The 13290-nt window shown below is 46.8% G+C and overlaps 1 protein-coding gene across 1 annotated transcript in view; it reads left to right on the top strand.

The window, feature by feature from the left end:
* The window catches only part of USP34 (ubiquitin specific peptidase 34), a 307644-nt gene that overhangs the window by 280954 nt on the left and 13400 nt on the right, over positions 1–13290 (top strand). Inside the window, exons 70-74 of the mRNA XM_045009712.1 lie at positions 4407–4485; positions 6562–6688; positions 7065–7172; positions 8429–8533; positions 8658–8782. Of these exons, the coding sequence (XP_044865647.1) occupies positions 4407–4485; positions 6562–6688; positions 7065–7172; positions 8429–8533; positions 8658–8782 (544 nt within the window). The remainder of the gene's footprint in view (positions 1–4406; positions 4486–6561; positions 6689–7064; positions 7173–8428; positions 8534–8657; positions 8783–13290) is intronic.

The raw sequence follows: 13290 nt of genomic DNA, 5'->3' as shown, positions 1-13290 counted from the left end.
CCTCTCCAAGCAGCAACAGTTCCCACTCCGAAGACCCCTCCCCACACCACTCGGTGCGCAGTGGCCGCTCTTCTGACAGCTCCCGACCGCCCTCGACACCGGCCAGACTATCCGGGCCGCCGCCAGGACGAGCGGAGGCACCGAGAGAGGCACCAGGAACGCTCACCTGCTAGACATGGGTACCGGAGTCCTTCTCGACGGGACAAGCGTCGCCACTCCCGTTCCAGCTCCCACTCATCTAGGCGTCACACCAAAGGCTCCCCTCGGGGTACCTCAGAGTCACGGCACCGAGCAGGGCGTCGCCGTCACGCATACCGAAGCAGTTCATCATGTGAGTACCATTCGTCATCATCGAGATCCTGGTCCCAAGGGAGACGACGACACAGACGCTGCTCTTACTACTCCAGCGGCACTGAGAGTTCTTTGGAGACCTCGGCCTCAGGGCATGTCCACCCACCCTCAGCACGCACCGTTCTGCTGGGACACATATTGCCATCCCACGTTCAGCCGAACCAATGGCAAGGGGCTCCTTGGCAAGGACAGTGGTGCCAGTGGGCTCCGTACCCATCGGTGCCAGCCCAGGCAGAGGCCCATTCGGTCGCCGGAGCATCCCAGGCTCCGGCCGCCCACAAGACAAGTTGGCGGGTCACGGGTCGGCGGATCCGCGCCTGGACTCTGACCTCGGGATTGACACACTGGCACCGACTGAGGCACCCAACTCTGTGCGGGCACTCTCCCCGGCACTGGATGACACCATAGTGCCGCCTCCGCCATCGGTCCCGCAGGAGGACTTCAGGGCGCACCAGGACCTGCTAAAGTGGGTGGCTTCCAACCTCCAGCTGCAGGCCAAGGAGATGGAGGGCCCGTCCGATTCCCTCTTCAATGTCCTGTCTCCCTCGGCACCGGGCCGCGTGGCCCTACCTCTGCACCAGGGTATTGCCAATATTTCGAACTCCTTGTGGCAAACTCCCGCCTCCCGGGCTCCAATCTTGAAAAAGGCTGAGAGGAAATACTTTGTGCCGGCGAAGGACCGTGAATACCTGTACTCGCACCCGCTTCCCAACTCGCTCATTGTGGAATCAGTAAACCACAGAGAGTGTCAGGACCAGCCCACGTCCACCCAAAAAATAAAGACGCCAGGAGGCTGGACTCCTTTGGCAGAAAAGTTTATTCATCGGCTAGCTTCCAGCTTCGCGTAGCCAACCACCAGGCCCTACTCAGGAGGTACGACTTCAACCTGTGTGAGTCCCTGCCTAAATTTGAGCCCCTCCTCCCGGACCGGGACAGGAAGGACTTCAAGGCCCTGGTGGAAGAGGGGTCAGTGGCAGCAAAAGCGGCCCTGCAAGCGGCGTCTGATGCGGTGGACAAAGCGGCCCGCTCGATGGCTTCGGCGATCTCCATGCAGAGGGCGTCGTGGCTCTTACTATCTGGACTGTTCATGGAAGCGCAATCACTGATGCAGGACCTCCCGTTCGATGACAAGGTGCTCTTTGCGGACCAGACGGATGTCAGGCTGCATGGGATGAAGGATTCCCGGACCACCCTGCAGACCTTGGGCCTCTATGTCCCTCCGGCTAAGGACAAGGCCAAATCGCTTCTGGCGGTTCAGCCTGCGAGGAGCAGATATGAGCCCCCGTACAAAAGGCCCAGAGACCAGAAGCGTCGGTCTCAGCGCCAGTACCGCTCTGCCTCGCCGCCTGGGCCCCTAAGGGAAAGAGGCAGGGGAAGAGGCGGTTTTGACTATCGGCAGGGGGGCACCGGGCCTGTTGCCAGGGAGACCGCCCGGTTAATAAAGTTTGTGTTTTATAACCGATTGTCTGCCTTCCTCAGGCATAACTTCGGACCAATCGGTCCTCAGTACCATCTCCAAGGGCTACGTGTTGCAGTTCACCTCACCCCCACCAAACCACCCCCCATCTGCGATGGCCCCAGGGGACCCAGAACACATCTGTCTCCTGCGTCAGGAGGTGGACTGGTTGCTTCACCTAGGAGTGGTGGAAAGAGTACCAGTCCCGTTTCAGGGCAAAGGGTTCTACTCCCTGCCTCAGCAAGGTCTTCTCCCCCCAGTACGAGTGGGCGATCCACTCGGAGGCCGCTCATCACTCTTCCAAGAGTGGGGAGCTCCCCAGATCGACCTGTTTGCAACCTGTCAGAACCGGCGTTGCCCCCGGTTCTGCTCCAGGGGAGGGGTAGGGGAATGTGCGATCTCCGACGCGTTCCTCCTGAGCTGGTTGGGCCAGCTCCTCTGCGCCTTTCCCCCATTCCCACTCATCTCCAAAGTCCTTCAGAAGGTGAAAGCGGACAAGGTGAGGATCATTCTCATAGCCCTGGCATGGGCCCGCCAGCACTGGTATGGGCCCCTCCTACGCCTCTTGGCAGCCCCGCCAAGGAAGCTGCCGCTCCGCCCGGACCTCCTCTCCCAGGACCGGGGTTGCTTCCTCCATCCCAATCTAGCCATGCTCTACCTGACAGCGTGGCTGCTCCGTGGCTGAATGAGAAGGAGAGTAGGTGTTCGGAGCAGGTAAGGCGAGTCCTCCTGGAAAGCAGGAAGGCGTCCACGCGTCGGACGTACGTGGCAAAATGGTCCAGGTTTGCCAGGTGGGCGAGTGAGTGGGGAATGTCCCTTTCTGCTGCACCCCTACAGTTTATCCTGGACTACCTCTTATCCCTTAGGGTCCAAGGGCTGGCACCGGCCTCACGGTGTACCTGGCAGCCATATCGGCCTTTCACCCGCCAGTGCAAGGCCACTCGGTCTTCTCCTACTCAATGACCTCCTGGTTCCTGAAGGGCCTTGACCACTCGTTCCCGTACGCCAGGCCCGCCGTGCCGCAGTGGGACCTCAACCTGGTCTTGTCCCGTCTCATGGGACCCCCCTTTGAACCTCTGGCCACGTGTTCCTGGTTGCACCTCTCTTGGAAGATGGCCTTCCTGGTGGCGATCGCGTCGGCCAGACGTGTCTCAGAGATCAGGGCCTTAACCTCAGAACCCCCCTATACGGTTTTCCATAAGGATAAAGTCCAGCTCCGCCCACACCCAACGGTCCTCCCGAAGGTGGTCTCCACCTTCCATATGGAGCAGAGCATCTTCCTTCCCGTGCTCTGTCCCAAGCCCTCCATCGAGGAATGCTGCCTCCACACGCTCGATGTGCGTAGGGCATTGGCTTTTTACCTGGATCGGACTAAACCGTTCCGGAAAGCCTCTCAACTCTTTATTACCTCAGCCGAGTGGGCTAAGGGGCAGCCCATCTCCACGCAGCGGCTTTCCCAATGGATCACCTCATGCATTCGCACATGTTATGATTTGGCAGGGATTCCCCCACCACCTATCGTTAGGGCACACTCTATGAGGGCGCAGGCCTCATCAGCTGCCTATGTCGCCCATGTCCCCATCCAGGACATTTGTAAGGCAGCCACGTGGGCCTCAGTTCACACATTTACTTCGCATTACGCGATTGTCTCCCAGTCTAGGGATGATGCTGGGTTTGGCAGGGTGGTACTATGTCCCGAACCATTGTGAACTCCTACCCACCTCCAACATATATTGCTTGGAATCACCTACTGTGGAATACACAGGAGCAATCACTCGAAGAAGAAAGGACAGTTACCTGTTTCGTAACTGGCGTTCTTCGAGATGTGTTGCTCCTGTCTATTCCAAACCCCGCCCTCCTTCCCCTCCGTTGGAGTTGTCCGGCAAGAAGGAACTGAGGGTGGGGTAGCCCGCGGCTCCCCTTATAGCGCGATATACAAGCCCCACTCTAGGGGTCGCCACAGTGCTCCCCCAGTACGGGTACTGCTAAGGGAAAAACTTCTGGCACCGGTGCACGTGGCGAGCATGCACACCTACTGTGGAATAGACAGGAGCAACACATCTCGAAGAACGCCAGTTACGGAACAGGTAACTGTCCTTTCTAGTTATATGCTTAAATTGCTCTTTCAGAAATATTTCTACTCATTTGCATTCTCAAATATGTGCTTAATTGCACCTTACCCTGCACTTAAAATGCATTTTTTGAAAAGCTTAAATATTAATCTTTGAATGGTTTTCTTTAGTTTTTTTAATATTTTGAAGCCATTACTTGTTAAAACACCTTTGGAGAGAGTGTTCATAAAATACTTTTTGAAGAGATATTCTTGTTTTAAAAAGATGGAAGTTGGTACTACCTCCATCAAAACAATTAGTTTTAGAAGTATGTTTGGCACTACTAGGAACACCTCTAAACTAATCAAATGAAAGGACTGAAGGTAATAATTGTATTCATTTCATTTTCTCCTGATCTGTGCTCAGACCTCCCAATACAATTTCACTAATGCTGAATTTAGTAATTTTAAGGCATTGTGAGAACTATGAAAAGCTGATATCTTAGGCATGATTTTTTTTCAGCGTTTAAGTGTTTCTTTCTTCTCTAGTGCCTTCAGAATATTATTAGAATCTGATGAAGACAGACTTCTTGTTGTGTTTAATAGAGGCTTAATCCTGATGACTGAGGTAAATATTTCATTGTCATTTAGTTCAAATGAGCATCTTCCTTTCCCATTGACTCATCATCTGAGAGGATGGGGGTCTCCTCACTTCCTTGTTGATAAATATGCTTGCTTTAAGTATTTTTTAAAATACAGTATCAGCCATTTTAAAACTACCTAAAAAAGTGGGGCGGGGGGTGATTAAATCCTAAAATGCTTATAAAACCAGACATCTTAAAGTGTTCATCGTTAACTAGTTGATCTCAGAAGTTTGAATTTCCCAGTGATGGCAATGTTAATAACAAAAGCTATATTAAAACCTAAACAAATCTCTTCTTTTTTTAAAGAAAAGAAATCACAAAATCAAAACTCTGCAATACTATAATAAAACCCATGTAAATTTTTTAAAACTGATATAAAAGTAAACCTACTACACTGTATTTGCTCTGAAAATTTTCCTCGTTGCCTTTTGTCTCTTAGAAATGTTTAGATGTAAGAAATTTGAGCTAACAAATTTATGAATCAAACTCTTAACTATCTATTCCTATATCAAACTTATTTTTATTGGGGGCGGGGGGTTGGCACAGGACATTACGAAGATATGTCTAGAAATAAAGCGTAACTAGATTTGTTACTTAACAGCTAGGTTCACCTTCTAGTTGAAGGGTGCTTCATGCAAAAGGCTAACACCGGGCCCAGTACAACTCCATTAAAGGCTCTGGAAGCTGGATAAGGCCACAGTGTGGTATAAGCAATGTCTTGTCTGAGCTGCTCTTCAACTTGTAACTACTGTACTATATTATAGACCATATGCTGTCACTTGTCGGCTAAAGGTGTTTTTATATGTTAAATAAACAGCATTAAGAACCTTCCACGTCAGCAGAATAGATTTCCTCACTGCAAAGGGTTGACAGTGTATCCTGAATCTTTTTCCTGTATAAAATATATATCATAATTAAGGTTTTGCATTATATTTTGAGGGAGATTAATATTATATATAATATTTCCTTATCTGTTGGATGTTTGAAACATAATTGGCATTCAAGCAGAGTAAATATCTTCTCAGATACCTTCTTTGCCAAAATTCTTGCAATATTGTGTATTGCCAGCAATATGAGTAGCCTATACCACTACAATTTCTCTCTGTCAAAAATCCCCAGAAGATGCTTTTGTTAGAGCAGTAGTAATAATTCAGCTGACATAGAATTTTATATTGTATGTCTGTAAGCAATGCACATAAATTTCACTAGACTATATATGATTATTCTGTAACTATTGTTTTCTGAAATTTGTACACCCAAGCCCCTTTCCCATGCCTCCTTAATACAACTTTGTATCTAGACAAATTGATTGGGATTAAAGATTTGTAAAATCTTAAGTGTTTTGGGCTATACTTGGCTCTTTGGGTTTTAGACTTTAATGTCTCCACCTGCTGCTTTTGCATACTTAAGTAGTTGTCTTGAGCCAGAAGTGTTTAGCTTATGCATCTTACAAACTGCACAGGCTATGCATGCACAGATTGCATTAACCTTGAAGCAAATCTCTTCGTTTTACAGATTCTATAAGCTAAGCTGGATGTGTTTGCAAAGCTTTTCTGTTTCCTGAATCAGACTGTTTGCGTGTGTATGCGGAATTTGCTCTGTTTTTCAATAGCATTTTTAAACTAATTTTCCACGGGCACACAGTGAGAAATTTCTGATTGCTCCAGTATTGGCGAAATTTAGAGTGGGATAAAAATCAGTTTTATAACCAAAAGCAAATCACAGTCTAAATCATGGACAGAGTAACATCTCTCCATAATACCCAAACTCTGTACTAGGGCAGGAAATGATATTAGAGCATTACTTAAAATTACCTTCTTTTTGACAATCATTTGTTCATAGTTAACTAACTTTTCATTTTTTGAACAACCTAGTATATAATGAATTCTTCTTTGAGTCACTTTATATCTGGCAGCATTTATCACAAAACATTTTGATACATCTTTCTGTGGTAGTAAAATAAATGTAAAAATAGTATCTGTACGATTAAATTTGAAATCATAATACATTTTAATTTGTTAGTATAAACTTTTACTTTCATTTTACTTTCTTTTTTGTAGTCCTTTAACACATTGCACATGATGTATCATGAGGCCACAGCTTGTCACGTGACTGGAGACCTGGTGGAACTTTTGTCAATATTCCTTTCGGTCCTTAAATCAACACGGCCATATCTTCAGAGAAAAGGTTTGGTAATGATTTTTTTTTATAGCGATTAAAGGTTTTAGTTTATTTGAACTAATTAATTTTCATGGACAGAAATTCTTTCATAGTTTGTCTTGTTGCTATGTAACCTTTGGGAATCATCTTTTTCTAGACAGTAACAGTGATTAAATTAATTAATTTAATTAAAGTGTTAAAATTTATCTAAAAATAAATAGAATAGTTTTGACAGCAGTAGACCAGTGACAAGTCTTAGATTTCTAATTTGATTAAGATCATGTTTATAAAATTGATACAATGATTGTTTTAATTGCTCCATGTTACCATTTTCTTTCTTCAGGAATTAAAAGTTGTCAAGAATTTGGATGACAGATAACTTACCATGTTTTTATATTTGCAGATGTGAAGCAAGCGCTAATCCAGTGGCAGGAGCGAATTGAATTTGCCCATAAACTCTTAACTCTGCTAAATTCTTACAGTCCTTCAGAACTTAGAAATGCTTGCATTGGTAAGTTCTATTAATGCTACTGCAGTCAGGAAAGATTCTTTCCATACAACTAAATTAAAAGTCAGAAACAGTTCTATATTATGATTATTTATGAATGTTCTGCACATTGGATTTGTTAATTTCTTGACATTAATAGAATTATTGTTTGTTTTCCCAAGAATCTTTGTATACCTAATCCTTGTATATCAAGAATAAAATGAATATTTAGGATTTGTTAGGCATCATTTTATATTATTCATCTAGCTTGTTCAAAATCTTTGTATACCTAATCCTTGTATATCAAGAATAAAATGAATATTTAGGATTTGTTAGGCATCATTTTATATTATTCATCTAGCTTGTTCAAAAGCCTGGTGCCTGATTCTGTTCTCTTCTTGCTTATACTAGTGTGAATCAGGAATAACTGTTGAAATCAACAGATTTTCTACAGTGTTAGTAAGATCAGAATCAAGTCCCAGATCTTTAATTTAGCATCCACAGGGTAACTACATTAATATTTAAAGTTAGTGGAAAAACTCATTTATTGTGAAGCACAGAAACCTCATTATTCTGAGTAAGAACTCCCTGTGTCCATTTCTGTACCCCATTTACTTAAAAAATCAACAATAAACATAAAAAGACATGTTAAATAGCTTTTAAAAGTACCGGGCTATGATGTTTCTTGCTTCTTGATTCCTGGTGGGGTGTTTAACTTGTAGGAATGGACGTCATACCAAGAAAGTCTTGTCTTCTTGCATTAGCAAACTTCTTCTGAAAGGCTTTATCTGATTTTTTTTAAGGAGTAGAATCTGCATTTTTTTCTTGTTTGTGGAAGGCCTAACCCACTGTCCAAATTAAACCTATTTTTAATGTAATTTGTATGCCTTTTCCTGTTACTTTGAGTGCCCTTGTCATTGTCGTCCTGGCTGCTGCTGGTTGCCATTTTCCAGGCGTCAGACCTGATATGGTAAAGAAGAAGCAAAGAGGGTAATTTTCTTGAGCTTCTACTTCCTACAATTTGACACCCCTCTTATTGGTTGATAAGGGAAAGTTAATATAACACTGATTAGGTTTTCTTCTAGTGGTAGAGGTGAAGGAACCTTGATTATTTCAGGTGTTTTCACATTAAATTTTGTTCACTATAAAGCCTGCCTCCACAATGTGCACTAGCAGAAGTAATACCAAGTAGATCAGGTTTTCAGATGCATGAGCCATACGTCACGTTTAAACTTAAGAAATAACTTTGTGTAATAGCAAAACCAACTTCTCATTTGTAGATGTCCTCAAGGAGCTTGTGCTTTTAAGCCCTCATGATTTCCTGCACACTTTGGTTCCATTTCTGCAGCACAACCATTGTACATACCACCACAGTAATATCCCAAGTATGTATTTCTAATTGTTGTATTTTACAGTTGAATTTCAATACAATTGATCTTTGTGTGCATTGAGAGGTGCTAGTGTTGACCTTTTTAATGTATCATTATTTTGTCCTATTTTACACTACAGTGTCTCTTGGACCTTATTTCCCCTGTCGTGAAAATTTGAAATTAATAGGAGGGAAAAGTAATATCCGTCCTCCTCGTCCTGAACTCAATATGTGCCTCTTGCCTACGATGATGGAAGCCAGTAAGGTATGTACATATATGGACATAGGGAAACCTATTTTCCTGTCAGTGACATTACATATTTGTAGCTTGTAAAGAAAGCGTAATTTCAAGTGCTTTCAAAATGATGCCTTGTACAGTGTGTTTACCCACTAACTTACTGTGTAAGCAAATTTTAAAAACTGTACTTATGAAATTTAAAATTATCCTCAGTGGGTTTGAATTATGTGGTGATGCCTGTGCCCAAAATGATGTAATATTATGAATGTCCATTACAAATATTTATATAGTGTATGAGCCCACATTTTATAATTAATAATTCTGTAGTATCAAGAGCCAGTTTTAAATGAAGTCTCTAAAATTGCACCGACCATCTTTCTTGCTAATATTTTTGCATATATATTTTTAGTCTGTGTTTTTTCGTTAAATTGTGTTTGCATACATGAATATCAGATTCTTAGATTTCTAACTATCTGATCTGTGCATGCCAATGCTTGAGCATTTAAATCTAAAAATGTGGATGCAGAAATTATATATGAAAACTTTGGAATGCAAAACTGCAGACCTGATTTTATTGATTGAGCTACATAGGTCTTTGAAAATTTGGTTCTTCTTTGAGTGGTTCTTTATATCGATTCCAATTAGGTGTGTGCGTGCCACGTGCACAGTCATCGGAAAGTTTTTCCTTTACCGGCATGCGTCGCCTCGGCTGCAGAGCCCCCTGGAGTGGCACCTCCATGGCACTCAATATATGACCCTGCCAACCCGGCGCCTCCTCAATTCCTTCTTACCGCCAGTGACGGTCATTGGAACTGTGGCGACTTGCTTAGCAAGTTCTCCTCTCATTCTCCTAGCTTTCAGTTCGTGTTAGTTTAGTGTTATTTGTATTTGTATTTAGTGTCAGTAGTTTTAGCCATTGGGTGTGGGGGTTTCCCCTCCACCTCGACTGCCTATCTCCCCTTGAGGACACGGGGCAAGCCTCGGTCCCAAGGGTTCAAATCCTGAAATAAGCCCATGCCAACGGGCGACCCCCACGACACTTGTCTAAAGTGTCTGGGGGAGGTGCACCAGGCTGATAGGTGCAGGATTTGTAAAGGGTTTCACCCTAGAATAAAAAAGGAGTGGGACTTCCATTTAAAACATCTCCTTATAGAGGCGTCTCTCAGACTGCAATCCACCTCTGTGCAGCAAGACAGTTCATCGGTGCAGAGCGCTCCGGCATCCGTGGTAGATGGACATAGGAAGGACGTAGGGACCCGTAGCAACGCTGCCAAAGCCAGGGGGAACCGTCTGGCACCAATCCCATTCCCTTGCGCCGCAGGAGCAGCACCAGAAGCAGGGTAGGAGTGGATCTCTGCCTTCGAGACCCAATCCCTCAGAGTCAGCCATTGGGGCGCGTCCCAGGAAGGAGCACCCAACGCCGTGACCTTTGGAACTGGCACCGTTGACTTCTGCACGCAAAGGGGACCGTTGAGTCCAGAACCTTTGGACTCCCCAAGCCATATGGTGGAAGAGGTGGCGATGCCATCTACCTCAGACACCTTAGAGTCCATGAGGAATCTCAAAGCCATGACTGCACCGAGGTCCCCGGCTCTCTGGGACAAGCCCCTGGTGCTACCGAAAGTGGCACTGTCATGGGACAAGCCGGCGATGTTGCATCTGCCTACAGCTAGCAGATCACCAGTCCAGATAACACCAGGGGAACGTCACATCCATACTGAAATTTAAGGAATTGTTGCCCTGGAGTTTGGGGCTATTGTTGAGGAGGGCAAAGAAGTAGCATGGACCTCTTTGCAGGCCTCTCTGGACATTGCGGCACTGCACCCTCTCCTCAGGGATAGCCATGAGGAGGAGTTCATGGCCACAGGCATCTGGCTTATCCCCAGAGGTGCAGCAAACTCTGCAGGACCCGCCATTTGATGGGGCAGGCATGTTTGCAGAGCAAACAGACTCCAGGCTGCGCAGCCTAAAAGACTACCGGGCAACAATGAAGTAATTGGGTATGCACACACCGGCAACCCAATGCAAACACTTCAGGCCGCAACAGCAACAATGCCCCTATCCTCCTTGGCCGAGGCAGGATTTCTCTAGAAGGAGGAGCAGAAATGGCAGGTGCAAGCCTCCCCATCCTCCACCAGGGCCCAACTAAGCCATCATTGGGTTCCAAACAGGCCTTTTGACGGTGTGCCCAAGGACGGCGCACCCGCCACAACACCAGATCCTTCCCCTTGTTTCTTGAATCATCTGTCCCAGTTCTGCCGTGCTTGGTCCCGAATAACAACGGACTGCTGGGTTCTTCTTACCGTAGAAGTGGGATATTCTCTCCAATTCTGCTCCTCCCCTCCATCCCACCCCCCTTCAGGGACCCTTCTCGCGAGCAACTCCTTATTCAGGAGGTTCAGGTGATCCGAGCCATAGGAGTAGTGGAGGAGGTTCCTCGGGGGCAAGGGATTCTATTCCTGATAATTCCTAATCCCTAAGGCCAAGGGGGGGTCTCATACCCATTCTAGACCTGCGGGGACTCAACAAGTTCATGGTAAAGTTGAAGTTCCACATGAGTACAATTATCCCTTCTCTGGATCTGGGAGACTGGTACGCCGCCCTTCACATGAAAGATGCGTACTTTCACATAGTTATTTGGCCTGCACACAGACGATTCCTTCGGTTTGTGGTCAATCAGAAACATTATCCTTTCACGGTCCTTCCCTTCGGCCTGTCAACAGCCCCCCGAGTGTTCACCAAGTGCATGTCAGTCGTAGCAGTCTTCCTCCGAAGGAGGCAGGTGCAGGTATACCCCTACTTCAATGCGTGGCTGCTCAGGGGACGCACCAGGGAACAGGTGGAGTTCCAAATCCGATTAATCAGATCCACTTTCGAGAGACTGGGGCTCCTCCTCAACATGAGCAAGTCAACCTTATCACCAGCTCAAAAAATTGAGTTGATCGCGGTAGTGTTGGACTCAGTTAAGGCAAGAGTACTTCTGCCAGAGTCCCGATTCCAAACCATTGCAGACATCATTCAAGGCCTCAGGCAGTACTCAACCACTGCAGTAAGGGGATGCCTGAGTCTCCTCAGCCACATGACAGCCTGCACGTACGTGGTCCGGGACACCAGACTGAGGCTCAGGCCACTCCAGGCGTGGTTCACTTCGACCTATCGCCCGGGGCGTGACAGCCTGAGCTCTGGTCACGGTGCCAGAGCAAGTACTCGAGTCCCTCCAATGGTGACTCGACCCTCAGACAGTGTGTGAAAGAGTCCCTTCAACAGCCCCCCGCCCCCTTTGTCCCTGGTAATGGATGTGTCAGCCCTGGGATGGGGCTTGCATTTGGGAGACCGCCAAACACAGGGCCTCTGGTCGCAGGACGAGCTCTCTCTCATATCAGTATCAAGGAGCTGAGGGCAGTGTGGCTAGCATACCAAATCTTTCAGGCCCAACTACAAGGCCAGTGCATGGCAGTTATGACGGCCAACAACACTGCCATGTTTTACATCAACAAGCAGGGTGGAGCCCGTTCTTCTCCCCTGTGTCGGGAAGCATTCCGGCTATGGGAATTCTGCATAGCCCATTCCATTCACCTGGAAGCATCCTCTCTACCAGGAGTTCAGAACGCATTGGTGGACCACCTCAGCAGGTCCTTCCGCAATCACGAGTGGTCCATCCGGCCGGATGTCATACACTTCCAAAGGTGGGGTTTTCCCCAGGTCTGTCTGTTTGCCACCCAGAGCAACAGAAAGTGCCCAATGTTTTGCTCCTTCCAGAGACACAGCCCAGACTCAATCACAGATGCTTTCCTGCTACTCTGAGGAAGCTGCATGCTCTATGCCTTTCCCCTGTTTCTTCTCGTGCACAAGGTCCTACTCAAGTTACGCAGGGACGGGGCGGAGATAATTCTGGTGGCAACAGCATGGCCTTGATAACACTGGTACACCACGCTCCTGGAACTGTCAGTGATCACCCCGATCATGTTGCCACTCCTCCCCGACCTGATCACTCAGGACCACGGTCGTCTTCATCACCCTGACCTGCAGTCCCTCCACCTCACTGCCTGGAAGCTTCATGGCTGAACCCCATGGAGCTTCTGTGCTCGGAACAAGTTTGGGGGGTCTTACGTGGCAGCAGGAAGCCCTCCACTAAGGCCACATATCTGGCAAAGTGGAAAAGGTTTACTTGCTGGTGTGACCAGTGTCATATACCCCCACTTCAAACACCAATACCTCTCATCTTAGAGTACCTTCTGCACCTGAAACAGCAAGGCCTGGCAGTGTTGTCCATAAAGATATACCTTGTGGCTATCTCGTCTTCTCCAACCCTATGGTTGGCCAGTTTCTCAAGCATCTGGAATGGCTACATCCCCAGATTAGACAGCCTGTTCCCACGTGGGACCTTAACCTGGTCCTCTCCAGACTGATGGGGGCCCCATTTGAACTGCTGGTGACTTGCTCCCTTCTCTATCTATTGGGGAAGGTAGCCTTTCTGGTCACCATTACATCAGCAAGGAGGGTGTCTGAGTTAAAGGCCCTTACCTCCGACCCAC

The sequence above is a fragment of the Mauremys mutica genome, chromosome 3 (assembly GCF_020497125.1).
Source record: "Mauremys mutica isolate MM-2020 ecotype Southern chromosome 3, ASM2049712v1, whole genome shotgun sequence".
In the NCBI taxonomy this organism is placed as follows: Eukaryota; Metazoa; Chordata; order Testudines; family Geoemydidae; genus Mauremys; species Mauremys mutica.
This window is presented reverse-complemented; position numbering and strand designations above follow the sequence as displayed.